The sequence below is a fragment of the Xiphias gladius genome, chromosome 23, assembly GCF_016859285.1.
Source record: "Xiphias gladius isolate SHS-SW01 ecotype Sanya breed wild chromosome 23, ASM1685928v1, whole genome shotgun sequence".
NCBI classification, from domain to species: Eukaryota; Metazoa; Chordata; class Actinopteri; order Istiophoriformes; family Xiphiidae; genus Xiphias; species Xiphias gladius.
In genome coordinates this window covers 23341038-23363351 of record NC_053422.1, presented here as the reverse complement: position 1 = coordinate 23363351, position 22314 = coordinate 23341038, and the positions used below count along the sequence as shown (strand labels likewise).

The 22314-nt window shown below is 38.5% G+C and overlaps 1 protein-coding gene across 2 annotated transcripts; it reads left to right on the top strand.

The window, feature by feature from the left end:
* Positions 1 to 669: 669 nt before the first annotated feature.
* Positions 670 to 18265, top strand: fmr1 (FMRP translational regulator 1). Of its 2 annotated transcripts, XM_040119327.1 has the most exons (16): positions 670 to 985; positions 1032 to 1112; positions 4320 to 4372; positions 4466 to 4559; positions 5496 to 5567; positions 6626 to 6774; positions 7547 to 7640; positions 7861 to 7977; positions 8195 to 8365; positions 8583 to 8661; positions 8792 to 8916; positions 9144 to 9230; positions 10106 to 10358; positions 10838 to 11038; positions 11665 to 11744; positions 12649 to 18265. In XM_040119327.1, exons 2-16 carry the CDS (start codon positions 1062 to 1064, stop codon positions 12847 to 12849), a joined length of 1827 nt encoding a protein of 608 aa, XP_039975261.1. In that variant the 5' UTR covers positions 670 to 985; positions 1032 to 1061; the 3' UTR covers positions 12850 to 18265. The 2 variants fall into 2 exon arrangements, with proteins under 2 accessions (XP_039975261.1, XP_039975260.1); XM_040119326.1 differs by having other exon boundaries at positions 670 to 1112.
* The last annotated feature ends 4049 nt before the right edge of the window (positions 18266 to 22314 follow it).

Here is a 22314-nt window from a genome sequence, read left to right as displayed (position 1 = left end):
TGAGGAAACCTATTTTGGAGTGGATTATGTGCTTTGGCACGTCAGCTATTAAGAGAAAGACAACTGATTGGAAAAACACCACCAGTTATCAAACAAATGATGAAAATGTGAAAAAGTGCAGGGCAATCGGAATAGAAACATCAAACTGTCCAAATACAAATACTAAATTAAAAGTTGTCAATCCAGAGGTAGATTCATACACATAAGACACCAGTGACACTCAGTGACAAATAAATACAGTTAAGTGTCTTCTAAACGACAACTGAAACAAGTATGAGAAATAAAAAGGATTAATGATTATTTTAAGAGGTCTCTGTCCTAGGTTCTGAAACTTTACTGTTTACTTTACTGCCAGGAGAATCCAATTGTAATGCAAGCAAAAACAGTATTTGCCCAATAGACTAAATGCCTTTCTTTCATTTTGTGAATACACATTGTAAAATGAAATAAGGGAGATAATCAGTAAAGAGTCAGCTAGATATGGCCAGAAACCTCACCGATAAAGATGCTCAGGGCGTAAGGCTACAGTGTTGGATTGATATTATATATTTTGACGTTCATTCCTGCGTAAAGACAACGCTCGTTTTTATTTAGATGAATTGTCCTATGTGAAATCGGCATTCCTATTTATGACCTGTGGAGAGCAGCAATAGACGTAGATGAGTGCAAGAAGCCTCAGCTTTCAGGAGAGGAAGAAGGTGGAGACGTCACATGGAGAGAAGCAACCAGCAGCAGCTGCTTCACCACTAATCACACAACATTAACATAACTAGCACTACAAGCTAACCTGGCTAGCTACATGGGTCGCCTTTGATTTGTCATACATTCGGAACTGCATATCTGAAGGAAACAAACGCAGGACTCATAGACAGTACAAACGGGACCGCAACATTACGGTCACAGATTCTTCTCGCATCCAGCTGGCAGGCTATTTTGGCTAGCAAGCGAAGCCAACGATAGCAAATTCTGCCTTGGCTAGCGTCAGGCTAGCTAGCTAGCTAGCTAGCTACTAACGTCGCTAACTGTGGTTAGCTAGCTAGCGGGCTGTAGTAACTTGCGTCATGGATGAACTAGTCGTGGAAGTGAGGGGAACAAGTGGGGCCTTTTATAAGGTAAGTAAATGGTTTTTGTTGGGCTTTGTCATTTCACTAACAACCCCATGCACAACCGTTAGGCTAACTAACATGAAATTGCCTTGCCGGACTAGCTAGGAAACATTTGTTAGTATCTGCGGGCCTCAGTGGTTCTGTCCAGCCTCCACCGGGACGTGGATGCTGAAAATCTGTAAACAAAGCTAACGCCAGGCTGCTGCTGTAACCTCAGTGCTGCTAGCTGAATTAGAAAGTTATTGGTGATAATGTCGGTACTGAACCAATGCACATGTAGTAGTGTTGATAATGTCGAGGTGATTGTAATCTTCTTTTATGTGCCAATTGATGTGCAGTGTGGTGGGCAGTAGGTTGTAGTTACACAAGTGCCAAAATTCGGCCATGGTTGCGTTCTTCAAACTAAGTTAATTCAGGATAACAGCAACAAATTTGAGTGTGGTTTTGTATTAGCTGCATGTTTCCTCTAGTGGGCAGGTAGTTGTGTTTTATCAAGTATGTTGAGATTTTGGGGTGTTATTCTGAAGATAAGAGTCAGCAAATAGGCTGAACAAGAATTTTTGAGGTTATATATTTGAGTCTATGATCATATTAATATCACAGACTGTGGAGAGTAAGTTAAGATTGTGTCTTTTGCAAAGCAGGGGTGCAGAGCAGATAGTGATATGCAGGTGTTGCTCCCATGGCCTGTGTTTGTCAGTGGCAGAAGAAGTACTTAAGTCCTTTAGGTTATTAACATAAAAAGGTTTTGCTGTTGGATGAAATACTTGTATTTCCAGTTTTGGGGATTGGCATTCTTTAAGAACAGTCAAGCAGGAAAGACAGACGGAAGGAAGGAAAGAAGGCAGGAAATAAAAATAATAACCACTATTTTATGAACTCGTGTTTTGAGTGGAAAACCTTAATTTGTAAAGTAACTATTAACTATAGCCGTCAAGTAAATGTAGCAGTGTAAACAAAGAAAGTTGGAAACAGTTAAAATAGCCCCAGCTCACATCCACTGACTGTGTAGTAGTTCCACTAATTTGGTTGCAGAGTAAGTGCTTGCACCTATTTTTCATCTTTCTAGAGGTGGAAGCTTTGCTGCTGCCAAGCTAATGTAAGGCTTATGAATGCACAGTGCAGCCTTCAGAAAGCATTCTGAGTCGACCAGCAAACTTTCCTGCAAATTTACATTGTGCTCGACTGTTGCTATGTAAACTGTAGACTCCTTATGCTGCATTCAGTAGTAGCTGAAGTGTTTTAAATGTATGGCGAAATGAGTATTTCACTAAAGTATATTTGTGATTTTTAAAAAAAAAAAAAAAGCAGACTCCTTTTTGAATTTTCCTTGACAGTTACTTAAAGTTTGAGGTGGCAGTATCTTGCACTTTTTTCTCTCAGCTGGGTGTGGCACTGTCCTAACAAATCATTTTATAGACGTAAATAGTCTTGTTGGCACGCAGTTCGAATGGCGCGGTTATTATATTTTTCATCCAAAAAAACAACAACAGACAGTTGGCAGTAGATTAGTTTAATAGTGTCCACAAAAATGCATGCATTTGAGATGTAGGCAGCGCAGACATCTGGATCTGGGCTACTGTAGAGTAACCTAGTTTTAAAAAATTCCAGATGCATTGAGTCAGTTTGAGACTGTATTTATGGGGATGTCAATGGCTTTTCTTAAAATGAGTTATTATTAAATAGTATAACACAGTTTATGTAATAAGCTAGATAACTATCTTGATAACTAAAACTATACCATTAAATATGGGGATTTAATCAGTAGTTTTAGCTGTGAATACTGATAGGTGTAAGTCACCCAGTCTATCAAAAATCGCCAGTGTGTACATAGAGCTGTAGGATACAGAAATGTGTTTCTGACAGAGCCACACTGGTGCTGTACAGTAGTTTAATTGGTATGAAAGTGGACTTTGATGTCAGCTTGGGTCCAGGATTCTAATACCGAGCTAAATTTGGTTCATGTTTTGGGTGTAATCGAGCCAAATAGGTTGCAGCTTGTTGCAGATCACATTCTTGTTTACAGATTTCTTTGTGTTTTTAAAGAAAAATTTAAATGTTGTTGATGAGCACACAATTTTTGAATCTGAAAGCTTTATGTGAGTTATTGTGATGGTTTTAGTTCACTTTGAAATTTGTAGTTGATAAGTTATTTTTAATGGTCCTTTAGAGATGAATGAGCTCTTAGTAATTACTGGAAAATGATAGTTACATCTTTGGCATCACGGTAATACTCAAAATATACTGTGGTCATTAATGATCATATTTAATATCATGACTGCGTTCATCTGCCAAATGACAGTAATACTGAAGAAATAATATGACAGATGTCTCAACTAATTCATGCAGTAAATTAGATGAAGCAGTCATTTGACAATTAGTTGTTTAATAATTTCTTAAGCTGAGGACAGTTATACAGGTTTTGGAGGTAGGATTTTAATATCACCATTATGGTAATTTCTGACTAGAGAAAACGTGGCAAAAGACTCAGAAAAGCATGAATAAAGCTCATAGTGTTCAATTTTTACTGAAAAGTACGGAATAGAGGAAGATTGGCTCAAAAAAACTATACACATTGCAGCTAACTGCCAGCACATGACACTATAGCATCTCATGATATACTCTCTGCCTTACCTGTTAGCTGATAATATCAAAAAAGTTTTCTTTCCCTTTGAGCCCTCTCCCAATGCTGGCCAGGTGAATGTGGCTTGCAACGTAGAACTTTGTTCGTAAAATTGACAGTTGAAACAGCTCTAAACAGCTACTGTATGTACAGGCACGAATATTGGTCAAGGAGGTCATAATCTTAGCTCAGTTAAAAGGCTTTCCCTGAGTCTTTGGGGATTTTGAGAAGCTCTCCTTTTGGAAGTTTTTGCTTCATTTCATCCATTACTTACTGTTAGCTTACCAGGCTAATGCTACCCATAGGCAAGGCTAGACTCCCAATCTCTCTTATTTCCTCCTAGGCATTGCATGTCCTACTTGCAGTACTTGACACACATGGACGCAGACTGTGTGTACAACCAGAGAGAGACAGAACAAAACCTGACTTGAACTTAAAGCCCAAAAAAAGGAACAACTTGCGTTGTTTGGTTGCTAACATCTTTGGGCTTGGGTTGCATCCCTATTACATGCTTGTTGCTCCTATTGATGATTTATAAAGGTATGTCAAATCCTGGTTTCTACATTTTTGTTATTCTGTGGTTCTTGTAGGCATTTGTGAAGGATGTTCATGAAGGATCAGTTACTGTGGCATTTGAAAACAAGTGAGTAATGCTCATACACAACAATATAATGTGATGCGTTACCTTTGGCAATGATGAAATTCACACGCTTTTGTATATGTCCCTCTGTCCTAGCTGGCAGCCGGAGCGTCAAATCCCATTCCAGGATGTGCGATTTCCTCCTCCAACAGGGTTCTGCAAGGAGATAAATGAGAGCGATGAGGTCGAGGTGGGACTGTTTTGATACCTTAAGAATTGTTTAAGAAAATTACCACCAAAGACGGCTGATTTAGAATGAAGTTAGTATAGTTAGAGTTCAAGGGAAGAAGGACAACAAGAATTCTTTCAAGCTAATTGTTTTCTATTTTTACAGCTTTTTACAAAAAATACCTGCAATTGGTAACAAGGTTTAGACCAACTTTGACTTTCACATGGATTTTATGTTCTCACACATTAAAAATGTGAGGCAAACTTTCAGAAGAAAGTGAAATGGAAAATTGGGAGAAAAAAGCAGAAGCAAGGCTGATTATGCTGCTGATTTGTCAAGAGTCCTTCATAGAAAACAACAGTGTGTACACAGTGTACAGTTTGTGCTGCAAATTGTTTTTATATCTGATTTTCACCTAGAATTTCACAATAGTCATTGTTTCTTTGTTTCATTTGTTTTCCCCATTTTTTTGTCTTCTTAAGATTCAAAATGAGAACCCACAAATTGCTATATTTATTATTTTTTTAATCAGAGAACTAACAACAACAAATAAATAAAAACAAAACAAACAGTCTGGTCTGCTGACCTGACAAAGGACAACTTCGGAATAATTTAAATCGGCTCTCCCTCAAAACTGCACAAGTGAAATTGCATGCATTCGCTGCATAATAAATGTTTCACGAGCAAATTATCCATTTTCTGATTTTAATTATTTGGATATGGTTATTTCCTACTGCAAAGTTCTCAAAAAGGTCTTAAAAACATCCCCTTTAAATGGATTGAATTAAAAATAAGTACATTTCAGTTCAGTATCTCTGCAGTAAATTAGTTTATTGACTTTCCCTGACCTTTTGCCTCTGTGCGAGATTCCTTTAACGGTCTCAATTTAGTGTAATGACTGGAAAGTTTTGAAAAATTTACTCGTGTGTGTGTGTGTGTGTGTGTGTGTGTTGCCAGGTATATTCCAGGGCTAATGACAAGGAGCCATGTGGATGGTGGCTGGCCAAGGTTCGCATGGTCAAAGGAGAGGTAGGGCTGGGCATACATCATTTCTAAGGCTTATTAACACTCTCAATATACAATGTAGGATTGGGTATACGGTTTCAGTCAAATCAAGTCCTTACAAAGTAGCATGGCAACAATGTCATTGGTTCATCTATTCATAATCATCCATACTATTCTGCTGTAGTGACTTTTCGTTAAAATGCAGCCTTAATACTGCTCTGCTGGATTGCATTAATGTTGTACCTGTTTACTCAATTTCAGTAGCTTAAGTATACAGATATTTCTCTGGTGACTAGTGTTATTTTGATTGTAGGTGTTTAGTCGAGTTTCAGCTATTGAACAAGTGATTGACAGATTGAATTAGGCTAACCTGTGAGATATGACTCACTACTCTGAGTTGTTCTTTTTACTTCTATCCCCCATGTTTGTCTCTGGCCTGGTTTTACGCTTTGTATCATCCACTGTCTTCTTTTAATACCTGTAGGTCTCTTACTCTCTCTTTCACTCTCTCACGTTTTCTCTCTCTCTCATACCTACATTCTTTCCAGAAAATTCTAATTGCGTAATTGAAACTGATATTTAGATTTTTTTCATTTGTTTTTTTCCAGACCTGCTATTGCACTTTTTGCATTTTATAATATGCAGAACTGGATCACTCTGAAGCCGTTTTCTCGTGTGAACTCTGGACATCACCCAGAGTTGCCCTTTTACACATCAACAACAGGAGATTGTCCATGTGAGCCGTGTTCTCACCTACTGGAAATACTCCATTTGGTTTAGGCGAGGAGTGGCGCCGGGGGAGCAGGTGCAGGAGGCAGGATAGAAACGTCAACAAAAAGCCAATTCGCTCACTGTGAATTATCCAGACGTACTTGGTCTATTCACACATCGGCTCAATCGGACATTACGCAGACTGTGTACTAGGGTGCTGGCAGGGTAAAGTCTGTTTAATGTCCGGTCCAACGGATTTGGACATTTGCGTTCTCACATACAGCTCCTCCGGGTGATGTCTAGAAAAGTTCATGGTTGCAGTGCATGTGTGAAAGCACTATGACACTGTCTTTTTTCGTCTATGTCTCTAGTTCTACGTAATAGAGTACGCTGCATGTGATGCTACATTAAATGAGATAGTGACACTGGAGAGGTTACGGCCAGTTAACCCAAATAAACCAGCCACAAAAAACACCTTCATCAAGATCAGACTGGATGTACCCGAGGATCTACGGCAGATGTAAGTTTGATATATCAATATGCATGCACACAGAGACCTTTTATATCCACCAAATACATCTCAGGGCATGTAAGTAACTTTTTTCAGTAGGATTAGTGCTTAGAAGTTGGGCTTATCCAAGGCACAATCTCAAGGAACTTGATTAATTTTTAGTTGTAAAAATCCTTTTTCTGCCTTAAAGTAATTTTTGATCATGGAACTATTATACAGCTGACCAGTGTATAGAAAGTGATCACTGTTGCACCAAGAGCTAATGCTCTGTAATGACTGTGCAAGTGGAAAGTAAAGCACTAGCATGTTTCAAAGTTTTGCATATCAAGACTTGTGGATCAGTATATTGCCTGTAGCATACAACTTTTAAACAGAACCTGCTGATTTGTAGCCATATCTGTCAGGGGAGCACAGTGTCAGGGTGTTTATAAGTGGCATAATGTTAATGCCATTGGAGTAACAGTGTTTATGCCACTAACACAACACTCAAATATGTAGCAACAATTTAAGAAGGTGTGAGGATCATTGTTGTCAATTTTGTATTGTCTAAAACCTGTAATTATTAAACTCTTATAGGCCTTCAATAATAAATGATTGGCTACATATGCACATATTTGTATTATACTCTTAAAAACGAAATAATTATTTATTATAAAGCTGGCACAAATGTGTGATGAACTATAGGTACGCGCACATGTTCCTAAATAATCAGTCATGATTACTGAATTATTTAGGGTCGTGAATTAACATGATATGAATTTGTGCAACTCTGTTTTGACAGGTGCTCCAAGGAATCAGCACACAAAGACTTTAAGAAGGCCGTGGGAGCATTCAGCATCACTTATGACTCAGAGAAAAAGCAGCTGGTCATCTTGGTACGTAAAACTGAAACTTTTTTTGTTTAAAGAAAAGAAGACAAATGTCTTCTTTTCATCCCTGGCATGAAATTTTATACACATAATTCAAATCTGTGTGAATGGGGCACCCTGTCTATGACTTGAAACAATATCGCATCATTTCGTAGATGACCTCCAACACTAACATAGTCCACATTTAGATACTTTGTGTGAAATGGGTCTTGATTGTTTTTCGCAGTCAGTGAATGAGGTCACAACGAAGCGGGCCAATATGATGAGTGACATGCACTTCAGGAGCCTACGCACCAAACTGTCTCTCATACTGAGGAATGAAGAGGCCAGCAGACAACTGGAGGTAGACTTTTACACAAACACACACCGAAAACATCATGCTTATGGGTAGCTACAACTTCAAATGTATGTGTGTTCATGTGCCTTTTAATTTGATAATTTTGCAGCTAAAAATTATTATACATATCTGAAATGATTTGTCATCCAGAGTCATGTAATTTCCTGCTTGCTCTGTTGTGGCACTGATTAATGTCTTTGTGTCCGCGTGTGTGTTCCTACAGAGTTCTAGACAGCTTGCATCACGGTTTCATGAACAGTTTGCAGTTCGGGATGATTTAATGGGTCTGGCCATCGGGACTCACGGGGCCAACATCCAGCAAGCTCGTAAAGTCCCTGGAGTCACTAATATAGACCTGGATGAAGAAACGTGCACCTTTCACATATACGGAGAGGTAAGAGGTCTAGACTAATACACAGATGAAGTGACACATTTGGAGAGATACACACTGGCGTGTAGAGACATTTACACTCAATGAATATATACTGTATAGTCTGGAAAAACAAGTTTCAAAGCTTCTGGTTATTTATATTTTTATCTTAAAGTTAAACCTGAGTGAGGTAATGAAGTGACACAATACAATATGTTTGCTTTGTGGTTGTTTGTCGAAGGACCAGGATGCTGTCCGTATAGCCAGGAGTTTCCTGGAGTTCTCTGAAGATGTCATCAAAGTTCCAAGGAACTTAGTAGGTGAGAGAGTCACTCATCTGAGACAGTGAGATTATTCATGCGGTAACTTGAATTTATTTAAGAATTAGCCAGATAATTAAACTTCAGAGTACCAGAAGACTGTGACTGATGATGTTTTTTGCCCTCACAGGGAAGGTGATTGGCAAGAATGGTAAACTGATCCAGGAGGTGGTTGATAAGTCTGGTGTGGTGCGGGTTCGTATTGAGCCTGAAAATGACAAAAAGCCCTCAGCAGCAGCGGCAGCAGCAGACGAGGTCAGTGGGAAAGAAAACTTTGGGTTTAATCTTAAAACCAAAACCTCCGCTTTCTAACCTAAAAGTGTTTTGTACTGGATGTGGGTGTTAGGCTAATTACTAAAAAGTGCATGGCAGTATGATGTTTTTTGGCAAGAGCATCATGTTCATATAAAATAAGGAGTCACAAAAAGCTAATGTTAATAGTAAGACCTGAGACTCTTTCATGTTCGGTACCTCTCTCGCAGGGAATGGTGCCATTTGTATTTGTGGGGACCAAGGAAAGCATCTCCAATGCCACAGTACTGCTGGACTACCATCTCAACTACCTTAAGGTTTCTATAACCACTAGTCATAACAACATCTTGCATCACATGTTTTAAGTTTTGAACAGTGCCTGCTCCAAAATAATAAGTACATAATAATACATAAATGCAATATTCCCAATATTTACAGTATACTTTTTAGTATATAGTTAAATATTGAAAGTGACATAGAACACATCATGTTTGCTTTTACGTGAAAGAATAATGTATTTATAGCACCAGAACATGAATGTTGGCTTGTTGTTTGTCTCGTTGCTCATTTCACTAAGCGAACGGGTAGAACAGTAAATGATTATCATAGCAACTGTAACTCTTTTGTAATTCATCACTTTGAACTTCATGCAGAAATAAGTAACAACTAATTTAAAGCTGTATTTTTTTTTAATTAATTGCACTTTAATTTCTATAGAAACAAATCAGTAGATCAAATGAATAAATTAACTATTTGGGGAGCTGAATTATTTGATCAGCTCTACAGAGTTTTTTTCAAATTTTCTTTCAGCTCATGGTTTTGATTTTATGGCCCTTAGCTTTAATATTTTGGTTCAGTCTCCTTTGTTAACTTTGATTTTACACCTGTAATGCTGCACCTAAGTGGCAAAATCATGTATGCAGCTTTAAAAGATTTTTGATAATGATGTCATTATTTCAAAATCATTTGGATACAATTTTTTTTCAAATGTAGTATTCCTTAGATCATAAAGTGAACCAGTTCATGTTTTAATTCGTGAATTTACATGCACTTTAGCATCCCAGACTTTGGTGGTTTGTGGTTGTAAACATTGTATCATGGTTTCAGAAACTCGATAAGTGCTTATTTCAGTTATGATCTTAACCAGGACAAGCATACTCTGTCTATTTTTTCCAATTGTCCATGTCCACAGGAGGTGGATCAGCTTCGTCTGGAGCGTCTTCAGATTGACGAGCAGCTGAGACAGATAGGAGGGGGAGGGGGAGGAGGAGGAGGGACGGGACCTCGAAACCCTAAAGACAAAACCTACGTTTTTGATAATGGCATGGGGCTGGGTATGGGGAGAGGAGCAGGAGGTGGTGGAGGAGGAGGAGGGAAGCCCTACGCAGGAGGGGGAGGAAGAGGTGGACGAGGGCGTAGAGGAGGAGGTGCAGCTTTTGCCTCAGGTATATTAAAATTACTTCATCCTGATAAACAACAAGTGAATCCTTGTTCAAATCAACAATAATAAACATCTTTTTTAAATACTTTGCTTGTACACATACAAGGGGAAGTGAATTACCTGAAGCTTTAACAAAAAATACTCATCTCAAGTGTTTGCCTCCCACAGTGAGCTCTAGGGGATCTTATTGGTTTGGATGTGAAAGGCAAATTGACTAAGCAAAAGAGCTGATTCTCTGGCATAAATTGAGTTTATTTTCAGCTGTTTTGATGAATGGAATTACTTCCCTTTTTGTGCTCAGTGTACCCATTTCACAGTAAAGTCAGTATTTTGATTTCTTACATTTCAATGGAGTACTGAATGGAGAGTCTCTTCCCCAGGCGACGACGTTATTATAAAACTAAACAGTTAATCAAACGTTAATTCCATGTTGTCTTTCAGAGGCAGTTTAATGAGATTCGATTTGTGTACTCTGTCCCCCAGGCACCAATTCGGAGGCATCCAACGCCTCAGAGACTGAGTCAGACCACAGAGACGAGCTCAGCGATTGGTCACTGGCCCCCACCGAGGAGCTGATGACAGGAGGCGGAACCCTGCCAAGACGGACAGATGGGAGGAAGAGAGCAGGCGGCGGTGGACCAAGGGGACGAGGGGGGAGAGGAAGAGGAGGAGGGGGATATAAAGGTGGTTAGTAATTATTGATCTTTTTGTAGCAATGAGGATTGTCCTCTGCAGGTATTTTGGGGACCCAACTGTAGTGACAAGCCAAATATTTGCAATGGAAAAGCCTGATAAACTTTATCTTAAGCAGTTAAACAACTGTTAAGATAAAGCTCATTTTGAAGATAATGAATGGAGATTACCTTTATTGAAGTGGTAGAAAGAGGAGAGAAAAAAGAGAGAAATGAATTAGTGTGGTGAATGGAAATAAATAAGTTTGAGATGCATTTCATCAGATTATAGCCTGAAGAATAGACTTGAATCAAATAATGAGATCTCTGCGGACTCCCTTCACTAATAAATTCTCATTATGAGTGTTTGCTTTTCAAGGAGATCCACATTTAGATTAAAAAAATTATTTCCCCTGACATAAATCTAATTATGACGCTCATAAATGTAACCCTGCCAATGAGCTGCTCACTTTAGACAAGTAGGGACATGGGAAGTTTTTGGCTGCATGACAATCATATAGTCAGTGGTTTTTGATTCCAGAATAAGTTTATCACTCATTTTCATCTTCACGTCAGGTGGTGGGAGTGAAGATGAAACATGTAAGTTGTGACTCGAGATTTTTTTTGGTCTTGGTTTAGGTGAAGACATGCAGTGGAGCGAGCCAAGACCTCGTCATGTCAGAGACCCCAAGACAAGAGCGCAGGAAGACACCCTACAGGTAACACACACACACACACACACACAGACACACACACTGATTCACAACTACAAAGATCTTCTTTGTAGTGCCCTTAATCCTAAAAATGCCTTGCAAACTCCCTTTAAGAACAGACAGCTTCACCAAGTTATGTGAAGCTGTCTGTTCTTAAACAGATATTTAAAGACCAGACAAATGATAAAAACACTCAAGTATGTTTTTACTGATTTGATCCCATCTGGTGTCACAGTTGACCGTTTGCTAAACCCCTCCCCCTAACCTCGATAGTCAAATCAAAGCTTAGCAACTCTAACTAGCCAGGTCTGTCAAGCTTTGGAAATCTCCCCATGCTGTAGCACTGCACATGGGGCTATAGTGAGTGTATCTGTCCCGCTCCTTATTGGATTTGGGGAAGTTTACATGCCAGCAACTCCAGCCAAACTTGTTTTCTGAGGTATCATTACATTTGCCAAACCCATCAGTTAGGCGTTATCCTGAAAGCCTGTTCTGTTATAATGTTTAAAGTGAAAACATACAATCTTGAAAACACAAACCAGTTTACACCAACTAGCCAAAACATTATGACCACTCACAGATGAAATGAATCACGTTGATTACCTCATAACTACAGTGCATGTCAGTATATGGGATATGGCAGACAGTACAGCTGTCACTTTTTCCAAAAATCAAGTTTAGCAAATTTGAAATGACACACAGTTCGTTCAAATGAAATAAAAGTTACCTCAGAAATTACAATGATTTTCAGGTGGTAAATCTGCCAGCATTATTGTAAACTGCATTCTGTATGAACTAAATGAAAATGTAAAGTTTGACAGCCTCTTCATCAGTGATAATACGTTTTTCCCCTCCATTTAAACCTGTGCACTGTGGGAGCAGACTGTACTTATTTCCTCTTTTCCCACAGATCCGTGTGGACGGTAACAACGAACGTAGCGTGCAGCACTCGTCAGGGGGGCGAGGAGGAGGAGGGCTTTCCTCCTCCCAGGGTGGAGTCAGCGCAGGTGGCGACGGCCCATCCCGTCATCATCATCAGAGACCCATCAGAGACCGAGGGATGAAGAAGGACAAACAGGACGCTCCTCCGCTGGTGAACGGAGTGTCGTAGATACACCACTGGAGGACGTTCTCACTTAGACACACACGTTCAGAAACACACACACAGGCAACTGGTCATAAACCATTGTAGAGTCTCAGTCTCTTTCGCTTTTCTTTCTCTGTCTTTTTCAAACACATGAATACACATATTTCATCAGCATGGAAGTTTACTGTAGTGAAGTCATAGACCAGTGGCCCTTTGGCATCTGCTGGTCTGCTCTGTTGAGGTCTGGTTTGGTTTTTAAGTGTACTGGTCTGGTCTCCTCTTTACTGGTATGGTATCATGCATTCTTCTCTGGAGTGACAAATTACATGAACTGTACTTTTTTGGACAAAAGGAAAAGAAGAGGAGGGATTTGACTGAAGCTCTCACAGAGGCGTTAACCCGAAACATACTCCCTCCCTATCAACAGCATTTATTTTTTTTTTTAAATCGACTGAATAGGATGATTTAATTTTTTGCCACTGCCCTGTTTGAAATTGCTCACATTAGGGGGGGAAAAAAAAAAGAGTCAAAACAGGCAAAGCTGAAGAAATGCGGAATTACGGCCACTTTAGAAGGCAGAACGAAATGTGTGTTCCTTACCTTTACATCTTAAATTTATTTTATTGAAAAAGAGGTATTGTAGAGATGATTTAACAGTACACAATTTCAGAAAGTGGCATCACTGTTTCCCACAGGTTGAGACGTTATTTTTGGTGGTCTAAAGCTGCAGAATCCAACACTTGGGAGTCATGAATTTATCATCTACCTATACTGATTGGGAAAGTTATTTAGAGTCTTTCAGGTATATTTCCAGAGAGACTTAATTGATAAACTGCAAAATACACATTTTTTTTGAGAAGGAGTAGATATATTATGGTGTCACTAAAAATAACTGCTACATATGGGAAACATGCATAGTTGGTCACTTAGGTTTCACTCGGTATGGAATGATTTACCAGCCTCATCATTTAAGTCATCTGTGTTTTGTTTCCTGTTCACTACATAATGTAAAATTCCTTCATTCTCTTCGATTGTCAGACCAAGCATGAATTCAGAAAGGTACAGGATGTAGCGATGGAGAAACATAAATCTGAGGCACTTTGAATGAAAACTTGAACTGTTAATAAAGCCTTTACTGAAGAAAAAGGAGACAGGATACCAACTCATAAGAGTCTTCTGCAGTTTACAAAATGTGATGAACTGCTGTCCTTAAAATTATTCACTCACCTGTCATGTGGGCTGGTCACATTTGGCCAACACACACCTACAGTAGCGACATTGAATCGCAAACTCCCTCATAAAAAATCCTGCAATAATCAAAGGATTATAAATCCAGTGGCCAAGACCGCAGATAAAACCAGTACATTGACAATGGTATACAGTTATAGAATAAACTGACTCATAACTAAGGCATTCAATGAAGTCTTGAGTAAAAGTTTTGTGGTATTGAGAGTCCAAGCTGTCCTGACACTCTCATCAGGCTTCGTGGCAACATTTCTGCTGTGGTCCCAGCAGCAGTGGGTCTCTGCTGTCAACAGGAATCAGCATCATGTACCAGACTGATAAGAGCTTTTTCAGCCTCAACAGTGGGATATTTCACAGGGAGGGCTCAGGCAGTGAGATAGGCTTACTTTGGTTAGTTCCACTTACTTACATATAACAAAGCAGTCTTGGATAGATGCCAGTTAAATTAGTGCGGTAACTTTTGCTTTCAGACAAACAGGATTAAGGCGGCAACATCATTAATGTAGAACTCCATGAGCTTTTCTTTAATTTATGAAAACCTTTGTATTTAACTTTCTGTTTTGCAATTAATGTTTCAAGTATTACTATAGAGGAATCAAATTATAGGTGAGTTATACCTTGAAAAAATAAAAAATTGTTTTAAGTTTTATTCTTCCTGGCTTTCAAACTTATTCTGGGCTGACTCCTCTTTCTTAAATAGTTTGTGTATTAATCTGATTTTATTTTGTTATTTTGTTGGCTACATTTTCAAATTGGTAGGGCGGAAGAGGGAGTCTGAACTCTAACCTAAATCCCCCCAAAAATAAGTCTTTCAGGTACAAAAAATTCCATGCACTGTTGTAATCATTATGTTCTTGTAATCCTTAGGAAACAACAATTCTTAGGTCTACTTCTGAGAACATGTTTTTTTTTTTTTTTAAGTGTTTCTCGCCACTGATAATTTGAATTGGCCATTCCTCTACTTTCTGCTTTTAATTTGTGGTACTGTGCATGTCACCTGACTAAGTTAAAGTCACAGTAAAGTTTAGTGAAACCACTCTCAGCTGAAGTATAAAGTCAGGTTCAAAGAAGCCAGGTTTTCATCCATAAGTCCAGTTAAATCTCCTCTGTGCTAGGAACGTCTCCTCATCACAGTAATGGAGCTGCAGCCTGTCAATTTTCTGCCATTCCTATAGGTCACAACGTCCTTTTTTTCAAAATCTTAGTGCCTTGAATTTATGCTCCTCCATTTCTGTGAATTTGGCCCATTCTAAAAAGCACCTTGCTACTCTGAATATATCAAAGCTTTTTATACTGTCTGTTTGAACCCAGTGTAACACTGCTACTGTTTATTACTTTAATTTTTAGGACATTAAGTACATGAGTGTTTCTTACATGGATGATTCATTCTGTGACCCTGTATGCATTTCTTAGAATTCTTTTGGGGAGACCAAGTGATATGAGATGACTTCGACAGATTCTGGTAATGCATTTTGTCCCAGACAACGTCCAGCATTCTAGTCTTGCTCTAAACTATTCTGCCTCTTGCTAGAGCTCTGTGAATTACTGACATAGACGTAAACAACAAGAGGACTAGACAATCACGTCATCGCATAGTGGAAAGTGACTTTTCCAATCAGTGCAGGTTTCCAGACATCAAAGGAACATTAGATGAAAAAGAAACGTGTTGACTTCAAGCTTTCATCATGAAGTGTTCCAACCTGCTGTTCAGTTGCCACCTCAGAGTTACTGACTCCATGAATATTCTGCATGGAAAGATCCTTAGTGGCATCATTATCATCATCAAAATAAGTACAATTTAGGTGGCATTAAGGCCTTTACTGACCATTTACACTCTCCATTAACCCAAATTGTATCCTAAATTCAAACTGACTGCAGTTTAGATGGGCTAGAGTAGATTTGTTGACTTATGATTGAAGAGGAGATTCATAATGACATTTGTTTGGATATTATTTTGAAAAATCTGTTCAAATGTGAGAAAGTTGCTGTAAAACAAAAAGCAAAGCAAAAAAATACTTTTTAAGGTTTCTCTGTGCATTCGTAGGCTTGTAGACATTTCACAAAAATACTAGATTACATCAAATTACTGTAGTTCGTGACTGAAAACATTCAGCATCCAGTTGTATCCTGGGGCTAGCAGATTAGCAGTGATTTTAAGTTTTAGTGTTGCTATGTGCTAATGTTGTGGAATCAAGTACTTAACATGTTGAATCTATTCATTCAGTTGTTCCTGTAGCCTCGGAATCGTCCAGGAATAACCTTTTAAAGTTAGCCCCTGAATATAGCCTCCATCTTTATGGTGCCCTTAAAGGAATAGTGTGACATTTTGGAAAATAAGTTGCCTCGCCTTCTTGCTGAGAGTTCGATGACAAGATTGAAAACGCTCTCGTGTGTGTGCTAGATATGAAGCTAGAACCAGCAGGCGATCAGCTTGATTTAGCTAAAGGCTGGAAACGGGGAAACACCTAGCCTGCCTTTGACAAGCAGCCAGCCAGCCCCTTTGAATTTAATTAATTAACATGTCATATCTTTTCTGTTTTTCTATGAAAACCAAAATGTTAAAACAAAAATTTGCGGTTTCCATACTGGAATTATTTATTGGCTTAGCAGAGTGACTTCTAGGCTAGCAGTCCCTGCTTCCAGTCTTTATGCCCTGCTAAGCTAACTGCCTGCAGGCTCTAGCTTGATACTTTATCGACAGACATGAGACTGGTATCAGTCCTTTCATCTAACTCTCGGCAAAACAAATGATAAGCAAGTGTCCCAAAATATCAAACAATCCCTTTTAACAAACTGCTTAGATTGGGAGTGTCATTAATTAGCCTAGCGTAAAATATCTTTACAATAGGTACGATTCACTTTTAACCAGTCAGACACAAAACAGATACAGGACTTCAAAAACAGCTTGTGAGGTTTATTTGTAATCTACACTGTTTTATCATTTAAAAAAAACAAAACAGAAAAAAAACTGTTGTCTTTCATGCTAGAAAGCTGGGAATGCTCAAAGAAACCTTACCATATTTTGTGTGACATGTGCCTTTAATTGTGGCTAGTATCACAACCTTAGACGTAAATCAGGGATGATGAGGAGACATTGAAATGGACCAGATGGTCAAAGATGGCTATTTTCTGAAGGGACATAATTAATTCACTCTGGGTTGTCACTGGCAAAGCTGAGCATTTCTGAGCTTCCTCTAAACTCAAAGGGCAGGTGTTGATTGTGAAGGTGATTTTTGCTCACTAGGAAAGTGCCCGCTTTTACCACCTGGTCCCTTTTAAACACTGAAGGTGTTGTATCCTTGTACAGTTGACAAACATAAGCCTCTAGCTTATGACCTGGTTCAATTGATCTGTGAAATGGATTCAGTTACTTTTATAGACCAGTGCAGTTCATGACATTGAGGGGCTACTTTGGTACCTTTGGCCTTGTTTCAAAGTCAAAGACAGCCATTCTCCATGCAGACCTCCTTTTTTAAAATGTATCTTGAGATGCAAAATGGTGTGACCCAGTGTAATTTTATTCCCTATCTCTCTTTCCTTCCTAACTACTTCAGTAACTGAAGTAATGAAAGGAACTGAAAGGATTTCAGAGGTTGAGCCAGGTCTTTTCTTTACCAGAGATCAGTGAACCTTCCTAGTCTTGCGATGCATGCACATCTTTTATTATGGATTTTGGAGACATTCTGTAGCTTTGAACACGTTAAAAAAAAAAAGACATAAGTTTAGTTTTTTAATCAGTGTTACTTTTCCCATTTCTACTTGACATAAGACTGGCTGGAGTCGTGGAGTACCCAGTGATGAGTAACATCTTCTGACAACCACCAGCTTAGTGTAAGTGACACATGGGAAACTTTTATCTTTTAGAAAATGTCTTCAGAAACAGTTGAAATATGAGTAATGAATCATGAAACAGGGTTTTTTTTTTTGTTGGTTTTTTTTTTAGAAGTTAATTTTCCTTTTTCAAAAGTATTATTGGTGTCAGTTTCTCTTATCACTAATCTGTTAGGACTTCTTCTTTCACTTGGTGTTCACACTGCAGCCATGTTGCATTTTTATCCAGTAAGCATTCTCTGCAGTGCATTGACAAACAGCTCAAGTGAAAGTCACCTCTATATTGTCAATAGAACATTAACAGTATGGAGTTGCTTTGTATTGTAAAAAAAAAAAAAAACAGCAAAAACCATAAAAAAAAAAACATGATGGAAAACACAAGGGAGGGTGGCATACTGTATATAATGATGTCATTATTTGTCTGAGAAAAGATTTGTACTATTGTTTCAAATGTGCACTTATCCTGATATTTTCTTTTTTGCTGTTTAATATCAGTTAAATGCTAGAGCTCTTGATAATAAACTTAATGATGTGTGAAAAAAATAGCAGGGTTGAGTCACACACAGCTGTCATTAATAATGAAATATCCATAGAGCTGCAGAATTTGAAAAGTAATGTTACGTTACAGAAAGATGGTGAGTTTAGTTTTTTAACTGACAGGGAAAATCCACCCTAAAACTGAATTTATAAATGAAAACCCATGCAGTTTATGTTGACTTACATCATTTTTGAATTTCAATTTTGAGGCAAACGGTCCTTTACAATGTAAAGGTCATTCAGTGGCATTGCGTGAGACAGACTTGGTTGTCATGGTTACATTTGGGGTTCATTTTTTGGTTAATAGCGGAACAAAAATGAAATACATCCGATATGTGCATTAAAGCTTGAAGTGATACTCCATCCAAAATTAATTGATTACACCTGTAGGTCGTTTTTCGTAGAGAACAGCAGTTATAACGGATTGTAATAATACGTTTTCACAACACCCATAGAAATGTCTCAACCCACTCTTGCAGCATAATCCACTTCTCTGCTGTCCGACCAAATGCTTAGCTGGTCTCAAGTCAGTGTTCCTCGGCAGATGAAGTTGGCTAAGCTGTCATATACAAACCACCTGTTGTCACATGACATCGGGTGGTTGTATACCAGGTCACTTTGAGGTGGATTGTGAGATGCAGTAAAAAGCTCTTAAAAAAGCTAGCAAGTTGACCTTGAGGTTTATGCGTGGAGTGTCAATTTAAAGTAAAACCCTCAAATTATTGCTAGTAGTTAAGTTTTAAATGAATAGACTGAAATTTTGGGAAATCCACTGGAGGTAGATTAGAGAATTGATATAAAAGTCATGTCTGTGCGCTAACAGGTAGAGCCAGGAGACAGTTAGCTCAGCATAAAGACTGGAAATAAGGGGAAACAGCTAGCCCGCCTCTGTCCAAAGTTCAAAAATACCCCTATTAAGACAATTAACAAGTTGTGTATCGTGTTTATTATGAACACCAATGTAAATAGTTGTATTTCCAGCAACGAATTCCCCATAAAACTGCAACTTGTTTTTACATTTCTGCTTGTGTGCCAATTCAACAAATGAGCTAGTCAATTAGTGACCTTTAAAAGGGACCTTTAAAGGTGCCATTAGGCGCATTTTAGGACTTTGTGCGGAGCCAGGCTAGCTGTTTCCTCCTGCTTCCAAGCTAAGCTAAGGTAACCGTCTCCTGGCTACTCAGAACCCAAAGACATGAGTGATATCAGTTTTTCATCTTACTCTATTTTCCAAAATGTATCTATTCTATAAACCTTGTAATGAAAGCACTTATTAGTCTACCTTTTAGCCTGTACCACATTGTAGCTTTGGGAAAAGTTTGCTTCCTACTGTACCTGAAGTAACCTATGTGAGTAATGTTTTGTAGTGGATTTGTTTTTGTTTTTTTAAGCCGATAAAACGTGTCTTGTACATTGGTCCCTGGACTCGTCAGCCTTTATATATAGTGTCCCAAATATTTTTAATCCAGCTTCTTTTTTTCAGTCGCCACAGTGATGGATAATAAGTGTTCAGTTCAGATTCCTTAAAGTTTGTTTTTTATTTTATTTATTTTTTTCATTTTGGCTGGTGTCATATTTTCATTAGGTTAAGCAAGGAAGGTGCTGGTGGAGAGACTTGTCTCTCAAAAGCCAGTTCCCCTTGAACTGACAAAAAGTTCCACATGTAAGTTTGATGCATTTGGAAGGTGTTACAGATCTTAAAGATGTCGTACTACAGATGTTACAGAATTTACAAAGCTCCTACCGTCACATCGACTCAATGTCACACCAGTGACAATGAATCTTTGCATCTGTGGCTGTGCTTCAACCTGCTTGTTGGTGTATTTTACTGTGCCTCCAAACACCAGGTTTAGAGTGTATGTTAGACTTTTTTACTGCTGGAATTCAACCAACAAAACTAGTTAAATGGCTTTTTCGTGCTTTGGTTTGATTTTTAGGGGCATTACTAACAAACCGTAATGCTAGGCCAATGCTTGTACTATAGTGGATAATGTAAATTTAAAAAAAAGATGAGGGAGGACTTGTATGCTGACCAGTTGGAGGAGGGAAGGAACAGTTTGCATACATTTTCTTCCCAGGATCAATCTGTGTACATTTTGATTCATCCTGGCAATGTAAGGTGTCATATAGGGTACCTACTAGAAATAACTCACAGGGATCCAAAATGGCACTATGAAGACAACTGCTGAGGACATCCAAGTTTTGCAGATGTACTTTTCTTCTGATGCAATTTGCACTATCTTGGTTTGTTGTTTTGGTGTGACACTGTCTTCAATGCAATCCTCTGTCTTCAGTACATTAGAACAGTACTATAACGCACAGTTTGGTAGTCCATAAAGGAGACTGACACTACCAAAACTGTGTAAACCTTAAAAGAGAAATGCTTCTTTAAATAAGCAAGTTACTGTTATTCACATGAAATGTTTAATATTAAAACTGATGACTGGTACTGTGTGTTCTGTCAACACATTTCATGAAAAGATGCTTTGAGACTGTTTTCATAAAACTTGTGTTCTTCCAGTTATATGATCTGTTGTAAACAGATCATATGGAGTCAGACAGAGGAATTTGACTGGAGATTTTGGATCTTTCCAGCATCGCTATTATAAACCGAGTGTTGAGATAACTGAGAGTGAAATTAATTTTAACTGGGGCTTTGTGATTTACAGGAAATATGTATTGGCAGCTGTTCACATAGTGAAAAGTTTCATGTCAGTTGAGAAAGTAAATAATATTTGTGGGGTTTTGTTTTCCCTAAATCTTTGTTGAGGTTTTTTTTCCCCTGCAATCTGCTGTCGTGATTGTCTTTAAAGGTGGGCTGTTCTAATGTTCTGGTGTACAGAGTGTATTTTTTACCCATCCTCCGAAAGGTCACAGAAGGGGAATGTTAATGATGTAATCTGCATTTGGCGTGAATAACGTTCATTCTTCTTCAGCCCCATGGGATGTTCACATTTGAATGGGGCATTAGAAAGAATTAACCAGTTTTTTCCTCTTAGAGCTACAACACTGCGTTGTGTTGTCTTGCAAATGTGTTCAGGTGACCAAAGTATAGACCCAACCTCGTCCACAAACCTTGATTCTGACTTGATGTCCCAAAGAGACTCTCTCTTAACAAGAACAAATGCTGTATATGTCAAACATATTAGGATAAAGCTGAAAGCACAAGAATTTGACTTGGGGAGTCCCAGTCCAGTTCAGAAACTTTCGGTCCTGATAACTGTAATACACTCCCATCGGACCATTTTGCATCCCTCCCTCACCAAGCGTTAAGTCATGTTGGGATTGCAGCATGTTTCAGGTGGAACCAACGTAGATGAGATGACCCAAAAAAGTTCTCACCGATGCTTAGCAGTCCACAGATTTCAGCTGTCTATTTGCAGGGTATATGTAACATCAGCAAATACTAACTAGACAAATTGTGGGCTGTTCAACAGTGAGAAAGTGAGGACGCAGAGAATCAGTAGAGACTCAAAACCAGGGTAGTCAAAAAAGCTGTAAAACCTTGTGTACACTTTTGGGCATTTTTTTGTTTTCTTTTGTACATACTACTAGCATTTAAGATGTTTGGGTTGACATGTCTGGTTATAGTGCAATATATTTTGTATGCAAGCAGTTTCAATAAATAAAGGTCGATCTTCCTCCTTAAACTCAGGCTGTTCTCTGAATTTTATTTGTTTCAGGTTGTTATTTTGTGGAAATGTCAAGGCAAAAGAAAACGTGTTTAAAGTATGTAGTGATGTATCTGCCTTTATTTGTACCATCTGGTCAGTAAAGGCTAATGGGCACTTATTACCATTTGGCGTGACAAATACCAGAGCTTTTGTCTTTTGTCCTCTTTATAGTTTCAAGTCTTTTCCAGAAACTGATGTGTGA

What these genes read in the sequence shown, in the direction of transcription:
- fmr1 (XM_040119327.1), top strand. Translation starts at nt 1,062, where the DNA reads ATGGATGAACTAGTCGTGGAAGTGAGGGGAACAAGTGGGGCCTTTTAT. An exon ending in ACTGTGGCATTTGAAAACAA is followed by an intron (nt 4,373 to 4,465) that starts GTGAGTAATGCT and finishes CCTCTGTCCTAG; the next exon opens with CTGGCAGCCGGAGCGTCAAA. An exon ending in AAAAGCAGCTGGTCATCTTG is followed by an intron (nt 7,641 to 7,860) that starts GTACGTAAAACT and finishes TGTTTTTCGCAG; the next exon opens with TCAGTGAATGAGGTCACAAC.